General features: G+C 37.7%; 1 protein-coding gene and 1 long non-coding RNA gene across 6 annotated transcripts in view; one reads left to right on the top strand and one right to left on the bottom strand.

The window, feature by feature from the left end:
• Window positions 1-14,737, bottom strand: part of arhgap46b (Rho GTPase activating protein 46b) — a 90,640-nt gene that overhangs the window by 7,014 nt on the left and 68,889 nt on the right. For all 5 annotated transcript variants that reach the window (XM_051880757.1, XM_051880759.1, XM_051880758.1 and 2 more), the window contains 3 exons: window positions 11,619-12,249; window positions 11,086-11,184; window positions 1,774-1,847 (listed from right to left, as the gene is read on the bottom strand). In XM_051880757.1, the coding sequence (XP_051736717.1) occupies window positions 1,774-1,847; window positions 11,086-11,184; window positions 11,619-12,249 (804 nt within the window). The remainder of the gene's footprint in view (window positions 1-1,773; window positions 1,848-11,085; window positions 11,185-11,618; window positions 12,250-14,737) is intronic.
• Window positions 1-14,737, top strand: part of LOC127505305 (uncharacterized) — a 38,766-nt gene that overhangs the window by 10,488 nt on the left and 13,541 nt on the right. The gene's annotated exons all lie outside the window — the stretch shown is intronic.

Below are 14,737 nucleotides of genomic sequence, written 5' to 3'. Positions count from 1 at the left end.
TTTCTTAAAAAAAAAAAAAAAAACAACCTTACTGACCCCAAACTTTTGAACTGTATTATAGATATTAGATAAAAAAAAAATTCTTATCAACCAATATTATATATTTAATTGTGCTGCTCATTTTTCTTATTTTACATCTAAATCTAAATCCATCATCTAATTCTCACTTAAATCTTTAAAAACCTTAATAATTTAATTAATAACACTGTTAAATGTAATCTTTAGTAAATATCAAAATGAATATTAATTTTTAATGCATTATAATGTTTTGATGCCTAAACTTATGTGTAGTTTTATTATTGATTTTTAGTTTTTTTAATTTGAAAATTAATAAAATTATTTATTATACATTATTATTTTATTTATTTAGACAAAATAGTAGGCCTATATCATTTTAATATTGGTCATTTATTGGTTATCGGACATAACATTTATTGGGCAAAATTTTAATATCAGTGCATCCTTAATATAATCTACTTTTATAGTGCTTTTGCTGAACTTTTGTGTTATTTTTGGAACTTGACAATCTGTGGTCACTATATGCTTTCACTGCATGAAAAATAAAAAAGTGTGGGGAAACAGCATGAGGATGAATGATGACAGAATCTTCCTTACTGGCTGAACTTTACAAAACAGAATTAAGCTTTGAATGTCAACCAGCCACTGACGCATAAAGCATCTGTTGATCAGACTGTTTCCCTCTTAACTATGTGGAACAGACGGACACCATCTAAACTGTAACACAATATGGAACAACAGCGCCGAGCGGGATAATACGTAGCTGTGCAGTGTGTGGGTAAAAATAGCCCACCCAGTAAAAACGTTGGAGACAGAGGTGGGATGGCTGATTACAGGGTGGGTCTGGTGAAAGGACAAATAGGGAGGGGAAACAGCTTCTGCTAGTGTCAGGGCCGTTACCAGTGAAGCGTGTGCATGGACTTAACTCATGGATGAGGCTTATAGTAGGGCCTGGGGGGTTGTTGTAACCTTTTCTTCTTAGTTTGGGTTAGTGGATTAGTAATTCTCATGGTGTGCTCCTAAAGGCCGGGTGCTGTGATTGCTCGCAGATGTGACCAATTTTAGACGGCTGTGCCATATACTGCTTCGTTTGACCATTTGGAGACTCCTGGGTTTGATCTAACAGCAGTGCTGGCATCTACAAATAAACAAAACTCCCAGGAAAAACTGTTTTCAATTATCATTCGACTTAACATGATGGAATCATCCAACATCTATGTGTCTGGTTAAACCATATTAGAAGTCAGTAAGCATGTTTAAAGTCAATGCTGCAATCAAGAACTGATTAAGAACCATTAGTGAAATTAAACAATGTTTGATGCAGATCAGGGCTGATGAGCAATGTGTGTTAGTTAGAGTATGATAAACTGGTAATTATTTTCATGTTATGGCTGATAAGTGATAAATGGCCAATATTAAAATTTGATACTATTTTGTCTAAATTAAAACACTAAAAACTAAAATCAACCATTTTAAATGCCACAAATGAATGTAAGCATCACAACATTATAGTGTATAGTATGAAAAATTTATATTTGGAGATTTGCTATAGATTATTATTACTGTCTTTAATTATTTACTTTAAGTGAATGTTAAGATGATGGTAAAAGTTATTTAAATCTAAAAATAGGGAAATGAGCAGTACAATTAAATAAATCCAACATCTACTGATATCAATAAAATGATAATAATAATACTAATGAATACATTAATAATATTAATCTTTTTCAAAAAGTTTAATTAAAAAACTCTTACCTTCTTGCCCCCAGTAATGGCCACTTTTTGCAGCTTACGGTAGCAGTACTTGGCGTAAGTGCTGATGGGAAGGCCTGTCAAAGACAATTAATATGCAATATTATTGACCAATGACAGAACTCTGAAAGGAAATTACATAATTGACCACTGAGTGACCAAATCCAAGTTTGTTTGTTTTTTTGGGTCAAATTTGCTAGGATTTAAAGGCCTTAAGGGGAGGTGCAGTTTGGCTTGTGAATGAATCGTGTGACTTGTATCAAAGACCTAAGCATAAAATTCTTCCCTAAAGGATTTATAAATGAAGTCTTTAGAAACACTGCCAATCCACTCATTTTCTAGAGGTTTGGAGTTCATGGCCGAGAAAGGTTTATATATGGCTTTGAAGGAATTTCAATAGTTTTAAAACATTTTTTTAAAATATGATTTTAATGTTCCATTTACAAAACTGAAATAACACAAACAACATTTGGCAGCATGGTCAGGAAAAAAAAAAAAATACATTGGAGATGCTCGACCGATCCAGTTAAAAAATACAAGATCAAACAAACAAGGTCACACAAGAGATATTGATACTATCGACATCAACATTCATTTGAATAGACTCAGAAATGATGTTGGCATTAGTGGAATGGCATTAGCATGGTTCAAATCATAATTATCTGACCATTATGAATGTGTAGCATTAAATGAAGAGGTATCATATCAATCAAGTTCAATATGGAGTACTGCAAGGCTCAGTACTAGGACCGTTGCTTTTCACCCTGTACATGTTACCCTTGGGAGATATCATTAGAAAACATGGCTTTAGTTTTCACTGTTACACTGATGATACTCAGAGAGCTGCGTTACGGCAGAATTAACTCTGTTTGAATCACTGAATTATGTTCCCATTTATCCTTGTAATGCTGATTTGAAACAATCTGTATTGTATAAAGCGCTATATAAATATAGGTGACTTGACCTGACAAAGAGAAAGCGGTAAACTGATGAGGCATAAGTGCTGTACAAGTAGCTGCTAGTCGATCCAGAGCCTGACAGAGCTTCTTCTCTAGCTGTGAAGACCAGATTCAGTGACTCATATGTGTTTTCCAGCAGCTGAAAGCTGAAACCCTTATTCTTGCTAAGCATGAGTGCTCAACGTCCTGCTGGGTGAAAGTTGGATGTGAACGTTTCAAGTGAGATGTGAACGTTTCCTCACAGCTATAAGGTACATGAGGCGTGAAGTTTAACTGTTACAGGAAACCAGCTTTAATGTACTAATGGAATCTGTCATCCATGCTACGCCAGATGAAATATCGCTCAAACTGATATTGAAGTGAAACCGATACAGCTGCTAGTGACTCTGGCTAATATGCACTGACCTTTATGAATTACACAACAGTGTGAGGTGCTATCTGTTTTATTAAACAGAAGAACACTCTCACAGCATTTCCATCCCTTGTTTCTACTTGGAATGTGACTCATTCTTTGGCTGAACAACCTTACGTGGTTATGCGGGTCTGAAACAGATTTACAGCGAACAGGTGACTGAGGTTTGACTGGGCTGAACTGAAGCCTGAGGGACAGTAAGAGCAGACACAGAGAGGCTTCAGGGCTCTTCACAGCCATTACTCACACAAACACCCAGAGGGGACGAGGAATAAACAGTTTTATATGGGAAAAAAAAAATGTTGAAGATGAAAATCTAGCATTCCTTCTTCGATTTAGCAGCTAAAATAATTTGAAACAACGACTGAACTCTATGCAAAGTTCAAAAACTTACACATTTTGACATGCCCTATTTGGACAGGTGAAGTGTTTACTGATAATATGATGGCTTAAGCTGTCAAACGAAAAAAGGAAAGCTATAACATTTGCATGCTGAAGAGCTGGAGAAACAGTCTGTATTAGCTCATCATTAAATGTGGAGAAAATGACAAGGATATTTCCTTTTTTACTAAACACACAATGACTGTAAGTTTGCTGTAAAAGTCAACGTTTCCCGATAACAGACTTAACAGGAACAGGTGGGTCTGAATGAGTCTGTCTACTGCCATCAGGCACAGTCTGTGAATCACAGAGATTTACAGCTCCTGTACTGATGACTCTTGTGTGTATGAAGCTGTAAACTCATGTTAAACAAGCAGGTCAGATATTTCATAAGAATCTGTCTCACCTCTCTGTGACAGTCTCTATTTTCCTGCTCTTCTCTTTTCCCCACAATTTTTATTCTTTAATTTCCTGATGTATGGCCTTCTTCCCTCCATCTTTTTAATCAGTCCTCATACCTACATTTCTGCGTAAGGTAATATATACAGTAGTAGCCAAAAGTGATGTCTGGCCAAGGATTAATTTTTTTCCCGCCAGTAATTTAAAAAAAAAAAAGTTACCAGCAAGAGCCAGCATTTTTGAGAAAAATAAAAAAATAAAATAAAAAATAAAAAATAAATCTGGTTTATTAGAAGCAGAGACTGTTCTTTGTTAGAAGTAAGAAGAAACCTCATTGCTTGATTGGCTACTCTCTGCTGTCTCAGACGACATCTTTGTCCTGTCGGCCACTGTAGCTTCTCTATGTGCTTTAAAAGGGGTGGTTGCAATTCGCAACCTCACCACTAGAGGCCGCTAAAACGTACACACTGCACCTTTAATGCATTATTTTGTTTAATTGAATAAATGAATGTAAATTAATGTGGGTACGTTTAATAAAAAAAAAAAGCATAATTAACATTTTGAACAAAAACCTGTGGAAATTGGGTTATTTGTCAAAGACTGCCTCTGGATTACATTCAGAACGATGATTAAAATATAGACGGAGTAGATCGAGTCCTTCAACACCTCCAAAGCTTCAGTCCTTTACCTCTTCCTGGGTCGACATTTCACTCAGCAATGTTAAGAAGTTTTGATTTATATGCGGTTTCATGTCTGACGATCATGTTATTTCACATGTGCGTAAGCAATGCTTCTATCGCTTGTTTCTGCTTCTTCGCCTATGTTTTGATCCAGAGATTCTGTACTCTTTCAGAAGATGCGTAATAGTGCTGATTATGTTGTAACTGATTATGTTGTAGTCAGTGTAAGCTTTTTCCTTTGAGCTTTTAGGTTTTCTATGTATTTTTGCATATTAAAATAAAACCTGTAGCTGTAGTTTACCTTTTTTTGCCAAATAATTTATGTTTCTCAAATTTTGATGGTTTAATCGAACAGATACAACTTTTGGTATTTTTTTCAGGATCTTTTGCTGAATAGAGTGTTAAAGGTGTAGTATGTAAGAATTCTGTCTGCTAGAGGTCGCTAGAGGTCTATTCAAAACAAAGGCGTAGCTTGATGACGCCAAGTTTGAGCGCGGAATCTTGGGACATGTAGTCTTCATTTCAACGGACGGTGCAAAAGAATAGGGATAGGACTTGGGAAGAAATCATGTTCATGGATGCGATTATTAACGTTATTGTAGTATGAAGCAGAGCAGGACCGAGCGTAGTGGGAGCTGAACGAGGCCGCTGGAGCGACTGCGCAACACACACCTCACGAGCAGTGGAACTTTTATTATGCCGCTGGCGCCGCTTCCGCTTTTCCAGTCATGAGTATGAGGTAACGCAGCTCTGTTTATCATATTAGATACATTTGAATGTGTTGAAAATGATGTTATAACGTTACTCTGTTAAATGCTGGATGCTGGATGCGTCTTTGGTGTTTCCATGGTTTCTGCAAAATAGAAACCGAGGCAGACCGAGGGTTAACGTGGGTATGACTCAATTGACAGGCGACTTCTCACACGTCCCGGAGCCTTGGTTAAAATAGCAATTTTCTCACGATTTACAAATAGTTGGAAACATTTGGGATATTGTAAGTACTCAAGTGAACAAAATATATAACACTGGCCTAGTGGTTTTTTGGATATTTTACGGCAAAATTCTTACATATTGCACCTTTAAAAAGAACAGCATTTATTTAAAATATAATTTTTTTGTAACATTATACATGTCACTACTATCCCAAACTTTTAAAAGGTGCATATATATTATAAAACAAACAGTTCTGACTTTAAATTCTGATTGAATGAGCCACATTTCATATTTTTCTCCAGTTCTATATTAATGCGGGAATTTCTGACGTTGCTCAGCAACCGTAACAGCAAACACTCAGCGACCGTTTCGCGTTGAGCCCTACAAGACTCTTAATAACAAGTTCCCACATCATATTTTTACATTCCTCCATGTTTCTTTGTACTCGTGTAAATAAAGATAGCCTGCCTCATCATATTCTCCTAAATATATCTATCGTGGTAGATACAGCAGGATCTTATACCATCATACCATCCAGCCCTACTCTACTGTTCATTTGTCAGGGTTATTCCTCTTTCTTTTCATTGCCCATCCTCTCAGACTCTGCTCTTTACATCCTCTCTTTCTCTGTCATGAGCGATGAGTGTAATTTGTGAATGTGTGCTGCATCTTTCAGTTAAACACTTTTATCATCAGCCTCTTGGAGATAATGAATGACAGTTTGGACATTTCAACTGAACCCATGAGAAGGGAAATGTGCTGATATGAGGACTGTTTTGCATACAAACAGTGCCAATGTTGTAACGGTGCTTTTTTGAGCACATACAGGGCGTTCCCCCCCCCCACAATGCACCTCTAAACTCACAGGAGACAGGAGGAGGCCACACCCCCACAAAACATCCTGAAACATCAGTGAGAGAGTAAAAGGACATTACTAAAAAAGAAAAACAGTGCCAAGTCAAATAATAAAGTCCTTTGAGACTGTTTATTCTCTTTCAAAAGGGCCCCTGAACTCCGGCCCTTCCAACAATGCCATCTCCTGGGGCACATGGCCCAGCAACACTCTCAAAAAAAAAAAAAAAAAAAAAAAGGTTTTTTTTTTTTTTTTTTTTTTTTTCCTCGCTGCAGTGCCACAGAGGAACCATTCAGTGAACAGTTCTTAAAAGAACCATTTTTTTCTTTGTGTGAAGAACCTTTTTCATTATAAAGAACCTTTAGAGCAATGGAAAGGTTCCATGGATGTTATAGATTCTTCATGGAACCACTTTAAGAGTGAATGGTACGGCTATATTCTTTCTGCCATTCTAGAACATTCCCAGCATCCATCTGAGCGAGCCACAACAATCAGAGAGCAGGAAGGTGCAGAGGTGTCACTGGGAATGTTCCAATCCAGCCAAAACAATGTTTTGGATGACTAAAGTAAACCGGCAGCACTTTAGTCAGTTCATGAGACAAATGAATACGGTGTTTAGCGACGACAGTATGAGACAAATGAAGCCGTTTCCTTTGTACTTTCCATACAGTAGAACCACAACAACATTCCTGACATTTGTTTTCCACATACACACACAACGCTGGAATTAGAAAATTCAGTGTTTTTCTTGCTTGGCTGTAACTCATCACTCTTACAAATCACTGATGCCACCATAAATCCTTCCACAAATCCCTTAACTTTGACATTAAAGGTCAAAGATTGTGATTTTGTTGATTGTAGGCCAGCGGCACATGAAACCAAGTCTGCTGCGATCCAACGGAAAACAAACACTGAAACTAAAGATGTACATCCGTGATGTAGTGGCATCAATACTTAAAGGGTTAGTTCACCCAAAAATGAAATTTCTGTCATTAATTACTCTCATGTCGTTTCAAGACCTTCGTTCCTCTTCAGAACACAAATTAAGTTATTTTTGGTGAAATCCGAGAGGTTTCTGAACTACCTATAGGCAGCAACATCATTGCAACTTTCAAAGCCCAGAAAGGTAGTAAAGACATCGTTAAAATAGTCATGTTCAACCTTAATTTTATGAAGCGACGAGAATACTTTCTGTGCGCCAAAAAAAACAAAAATAACGACTTTATTCAACAATTTCTTATCCCTGTCAGTCTCCTATACTTTTCACGTAGTAAACACAGTGCAGTGCTTCTGGGTTCTATGTCAGAATGCCGGCTCATTATTGGCTGTTGTGAGCAGCACAACGCATGTGTGTGATGCTGATGCAGGAGCCGACCAATAATGAGCCGGCGTTCTGATGTACAACCCGGAAGCGCTGCACTGTGTTTACTACGTAAAAAGCATTCTCGTTGCTTCATAACATTAAGGTCGAACCACTGTAGTCACATGGACTATTTTAACAATGTCTTTTCTACCTTTCTGGACCTTGAAAGTTGCAATGATGTTGCTGCCTATGTGTGGTTCAGAAACCCTTGGATGTCGTCAATATCTTAATTTGTGTTCTGAAGATGAACGAAGGTCTTACGGGTTTGAAATAACATAAGGGGGTGAGTAATTAATGACAGAAATTTCAATGTCATTTTGGGTGAACTAACCCTTTAAAACATGCGAAAAACAGAAATGTAATGCTAGCTAAAGAACTACCGAATACACCTTTAAAATTTAAGTTAAGATTATGAGCACTGGAAGAATAAAAGCATTTTTTTTTCTGTTCATGTGCAATCAAATATGCTAGCATATCTGAACTATAGTAAAGTCATGTTGAATTTATGATGTTATAAATACCACAATGACATAAACAGAGGAAAGTCATATAAAATTATGGGTAAGGGTCAATGATTATCAACCATGGTGGTTTGGATAATAACATTATACCCTGAATGATTCAAAATGGCTTATTAAATCTGTTCACTTAAGTGGACACCAGCACCAGTGGATTCAACATACAAGCTCCCATTTCAGATATAAAATAGTCTGCTAATTGTCGACCGCTGAGTGTTTCTGAACTCCCCGCTGAGTTTCACACTGAGATACAGTATATCAGGCAGTGCAACGATTTCATCAAAGTCATTTTTAGAGTAGTAATAAAATGATGAAATGGACTGGATTCAGCCAGCGGGCTGCTGAAAGAAAAGTCTAGCGCTAGAGAATCACATGCAAAACAGAAGTAAAAGATCTGGATACAGAGCTATTCTGTTGACAAAGTTTGTTCAAACCCACCAAAGGGTGATCCATGAACTCATCACCATCACAATCTCTTCTTCAGGTTGCTCCTGATGGATTGTGTATAGTACTAAATAATATCTTGGTAATGAGAGTACATTTTAGCCTTGCACTTCCACCTCAAATAATGACAGTGGTCATTACTTGAAGTGAGCACGTCTCGTGTGGCACTGCCCCGTGAAGACAGCGCACAGTGTAATTAACTGAGGCCGGGCTGGAGCTGCATTATTAAAAGCCCACGCAGAGCTGTCTCGTCAAACTCTTTGTACTGGAGCGGGGCTCACTGTGTGCGCGAGGAGTATAGAAGAGATATAAAAGAACAAACAGGAATAAGTTGGATAGCAGCCACTGAGGGTGTAACCTGATAAAAATGTCCAACTCTCAGTTTTTGTCTAAATCTGCCTGTTCCTCTTTCTCTTTCTATCTCCTATCACTCTCGCTTCAAGACTGAAAGACGTTCTCAGGATCTTTGTTGCCTCTCAACCAACAAACTCTCTCTCTCTCTGCCTGAGCAGTCTGGAAGCGGGCCAGGGAAGCGTGGGAGTTGTAGAACGTCTTGTTGCTCAAAGCTTTAATCTTGCCTCTAAAAGAGAGAGTGAGAAAGGGAGAGAGGAGGGGGATACTCCCCTTCTTTGCTGGGCCAGCTGCTCTCTCTTTGAGTGGTCCTCCTCCACTAGTGGACCAAAAGCATCGTTAATACTCTCCCCCTCAGCCAAACGTGTTACCGGGAAGATTCCCTTATTGTAAACCAAACCCCCTTGACACTGTATGTGAGTGGGTGTGTGTTTTGGGAGCCTGTCTTTCAGTTAAAGATAAATGATGCCTTGATGCACATGAAAAACATTTAAACACCACATTTAACTCCTGTAATGTAATATATATACCCATGCGTCATGGGTTACTCTTGTGCCGCAAGTCGACATGCACAGTATGAGTAAGGTCGTCTGGCGGAAGCTAGTTATTTTAGATTATAAAGTTTTAAATATGGATATTTTTCTAACAAAAACCCATAGCTTCACTTGAGAAGGCCTTTATTAACCCCCTGGGGCCAGTTGTTCAAAAGTAATCTGATCGGATTTCGGCTATCGGATTGGATCAAATCTTGAAAATGGGTTGTTCAAAAGGAAGAAAGGATTCTGAAATCAGATTAGATCACAAAATCCAGTCTTGGTTTTGATCTGGATAAAATCATCAGTTTGTGTTGTTCAAAAATTTTTAGTAAGATTGGGATACCTTTGATCCAAAAAATCTGGATTATACTGATCCCATCAGAAGGGTGGATTTCAGGAACAAACATGTAATAAAACTTTAAAACTGGTAAAAATATACAACATTTGTATAATGTGATATACATACACACACATATTCTTTATTTTGCTCTTGATTAGTTAACTTTTAAAGTAATAAATTAGAAGTAGACATTAGGCTACATATTTAGCCTTTCGGTAACCAACTGTAAAGTAAAAAAAAAAAAAAACTTCGGTGCAATAAAATAATCCTCAAACAGCTATAAATATCTAACAAAAATATTATTTAATTCAAAGTGTTTTTTTTTTAATCATTGTAAACTACATAATAGATGAACCAGTCAAAAGTTCTTCGAGAGGGAACGCAAAGTTTCTTGGGTGAATGCTACTTGGAATTTTTGGAAAAGCACTGAAATGTTTTTTTTTTTTTTTCCCCCATCTCATATTCTTTCTATCACCATGTCCCTTTAGGGGCTCCGTAGAGCACAAGTAATCCAGATTTGGTAATCTGAAAAAGTGTGTATCTGGATCAGGTTGATCTAATCCAATTTTGCTTCGAAAAACCAGCACAAAAGTAAGATGGATAACCTGATCCTGGATAGCAAAACATGGGATTTCCAAATCCAAATAATTCTGATCCAGATTAAAGTTTTGAACAACTGGCCCCTGGAGCCGTATGGATTATATTTATGATGGATGGATGCATTTTTGGGGGGGGCTTCAAAACACGCCCCCGTTCACTACCATTATAAAGCTTGGATGAGCCAGGATATTTTTAAATATATCTCTGATTGTGTTCATCTGAAAGAAGACAGTCATATACACCTAGGATGGCTTGAGGGTGAGTAAATCATGGGATAATTTTCATTTTTGGGTGAACTATCCCTTTAAGGTTGCCATCACATTACAGATGGATGGATGCATGGATGGATGGATGGATGGATAAGATTCTCACCTTCCCGTTAGGTGTCGCCAATTCAACTCAAATGTCAAATTTTGAATTGAAAGAAAGGCCTTTTCTTATAAATTTTGCCCAATCCATCCAAAAATTTCTTCTTAAGATTTCTCAAGTGTGTATGCATGTTTCCCTGAATGTGTGTGCAAATTACTCATTGAACCATAAACTCACCCTCATCCTCTTCTTCCTCATTGTTCTGTCTCCTTTTTTTTCTGGACTTTGAATTCTTCTTGTTTTTTATGTCCTGCTGCTCCATGATGTGCTGAAGTACTGTCAGACAACAATAAACTGTTAACAATAAACACTCATATGCTCCAACAGTCCGTCTGAACAATACTTGACTTTACTGTTCCATGACCTGTGACATTTAACCTGCTGTAACCCCTGTGTTTTATTTTTCTCTCCTCCACAGCGTTATATCCTGTTTGGATAGGCACAATGCCATAATCATTTTAGTAGTGTAACCAATAATGGCTCGCTCTGTTTATATGTATATGAGAGTTTCAGGTTTTGAATCCATATGGGACAGCCTAAAACATAAACACTCCCCTGTGTGTGTCCTTTCCCTGTCCTACAAACAAAAACACTGTACTATCCAAGACATACAATGGCTTCAAAAAGTATTTGGACACACTTACAAATGTATAAAGATATAAAATATCTAACCAAGTGTCATTTATCTCAAATAAATACTTGAAACCTACTTTTCTTATCATTACTGGGTTCAAGGTGTCGTTGGATGTAGCCTTCCAAATAGCGTCTAAATTTGGGCGATGGTGAGAAGAATGATAAGCTGATGGCCATCAACTCCCAGCCTGCCTCCAAGCTCCTCAAACTCAAGTTATCTGTGGTCTGCCGCACCAGCTGCACGTACAATTCGTCCCTCAAGCCTTGCATCCCCCAGCACTTTGTGACCACCTGAAGAGCCACGTGGCGTTTGTCCAATCTGGCTGGCCTGTCGCCCATGTATGCCTGGACCAGCTTGAACATCTCGCAGGCTTCCTTCTTGACAGCCCGGTCGCTGGTGATCAGCATAGGTTTCTTAATGGAGCCGCGGTTCCACGACAGCATATTAGCGATGGAGACACGCCGGCGAAACAGGCCTTGCGTGTGCTGGTTAAGGTTCTTGCTGGCCCAGTCCTCCATGTTGGCGTCGGGCATAGGTTTGCAGAGGGTGGTGTACGGGTACTGGTAACCCGAACCCGTGCTGGCGTGGGGAGGAGGGGGACTGTTGTTGTTGTTTTTATAGGTAAGGTGAGCGGTTCCACGACCCTCGCTGTCATGGTCATCCTGGGGCGAGACGTCCTGCTGAGTTTTGGATTCCAGTGTTCCTGTCTGGAGACAAAAAAGAAGAGATTGAGAAACAAAAAAATATCAGTACGGATGCAGCTGTTCTGGCATTTATTTGCATCATCACAACTGCCGCAGGAACTTGAATCTGAGTGCGTGCGTTGCGTAGGTTGCAGCCGATTGGCTTACTCACTCTCCCTGCAGAAACCTGGAAACGGTTTTTGTCATGGATTACGCTCGCTCCCTAAATAGGTGACCCAATATGGAAATCACATCCCAACATCAAACATTACTGCCTCCCCTCTTCTCTCTCTCCCTCTCCCCTAACTCATTAATGCTCCAAAAAACTCTGTCCGACTTCTCCTCCACTGAAGAAAATGAATTTAATGACTTGCTGAAAGGTCCACTCAGTATTTTTCTCTCATTTAAAAATGTTTATGTGCATATATAAATGAATAGTACTTTTGAAAATATGTTTAAAGTCACGATTAAACGGAAGTAGCGACAGATCTTTTCTTCCATATTTATGTACATCAGAGTGTAACGGATTATGGAAAAAGAAAAACATGTATTGCAGGAATTGGATCTATTCATCGGCTGTTGATTTGATTTTGAGATGCTAGTGGTGCATTCAAAAATCAATGTGAGCTTGCAGTCGATTGTGTTTAAGTGGACTAAAAGCTGTTTTATTTAACATGGAGTGGGTCGCCTCATGGGGGCAGCCATTTTGAAATCACATGACCAGATAAATACTACTCAGTAAATTGTGATATCCAACCGATAATGGGATACTGTCGTTCACTGAATAAACTGATCATGGCTGACTGCAAAAGATTGTGAATGTAATTGTATCTAGACACGTGATGATATTCAGTAATACGATATATCACGATAATGAATATGCATGATATTGTTATCGTGGGCACTTAAAAATACCGTGAATAATTATTTATTATACGAATTATCAAATTTTTATTTTACATTTTAAGAATACTTTCCCTATCAACCATATAAAATTCACAACACAGCTGTATCCTGCGTCAAAGTGACACGCGCACTCAGATGTAAACAAGTCCAATGTGCATGAGAAGCACATGGCGGAACGAGTGATGGAGACGCACTGAATGAAAGTGTACGTTCACTCTCTGACAGCAGAGGGCGCTAATGGAACTGCAGAAATGCAGCGGTTACCCCGGAATCCCCATAAACAAAGCAGCTACGTTACTGAAAAGTATAATGCTTCAAATAGTCATTCAGTTTTTTTTTTTGTTTTTTTTGTATTCGCAATGTTGTTTATCACAGCACCAAATACTTATTACTTAAAGACTTAATAGGCTATTTATTTTCAAACTTAAAAATTTTTGTATTTTAATATGGACTACATCATGCCCTATAGGGTATATGAGTGAAAATTTTCTGATTATTTGTTATTGTTCATTAAAACACAAGGCTTCATTAGTTAACATTTTAATTCATTATTACCAAACTGACAATGAAAAATACTTTTATTATAGCATTTATTAGCATTTAAAATAGCATTTGTTAGTTAACGTTCATTTTTTAGTTAATGTTTAATAAAAAAATTACTAAAATCGAACGTTTTATTTAATGGACCTGAGCTAAAACTATCAATTTTTTTAAACTAACATTAACAAAAAAAAAAAAAAAAAAAAAAAAAAACCCTTCTGTAACAAATGTAGCTATTGCTCATTCTTAATCTTCATGCATTAACTAACATTAAATAATGAGACCTTATTGTAAAGTGTTACCTGTTGTTCTTTATAATTCTTTTGCACTTTAATCTGTTCAGAGTTCTTTTTGTTATAAGAAAAAGTTACTAAACCTGTTACAGTATGACAACACTTTTTTTGCAACTTATTTCAATATTGTGATAATACCGTATACCGTGATAAAAGATTAAGCAATTATTGCAACATGAAAATTTGATACCGTCACATGCCTAATTGTATCACACTGCACTGGATCTTGGACTTTCAAGGTCACTGTTAACAGAGAAATTATTTGTCATTGGGCACTTGTTCTGTTGTGTCTGGTTAGAACACGGTATAAGTCCAGGATTCTTTAGTATTTCAACAGTTTCAGCCAAAACATGCGATACAACCGGACACAATCATGCTGACATTATTATGGTTCCAAAAAGAGTCAATGAGAGACGACGGGTTATGGGCATGATGTCATCTGTATATGCAGTGGCATACATATCCAGCAAGTTACATTTGGGATATATTCCCGTAACATAAGGGTTTCCTTTCATGCCTAGGCGCCCCCTGGCATTATGTCAATGTGACACTGTGCCCTAAGTGATACAGATTTAACAATGTGGTCATATTAAATTGTAAGAATGGAGCGTTTCTCCATGCGTCTGGACATTAGTGGGGTTCAACCTCCATTAAGATGCAATAAGATTGCTTTGAACCAAATCACTGAGTCAATGTTTCCAACCTCACAACTCTGCCTTTACATTTATTTTGTCTTTTAATCAGATGTCAGAGTATGAGAGACAGACAAAAAG

This window comes from Ctenopharyngodon idella, chromosome 22, assembly GCF_019924925.1.
Source record: "Ctenopharyngodon idella isolate HZGC_01 chromosome 22, HZGC01, whole genome shotgun sequence".
In the NCBI taxonomy this organism is placed as follows: Eukaryota; Metazoa; Chordata; class Actinopteri; order Cypriniformes; family Xenocyprididae; genus Ctenopharyngodon; species Ctenopharyngodon idella.
Note: the sequence above shows the minus strand (reverse complement) of the source record. Positions and strands in the feature narration are given on the sequence as shown.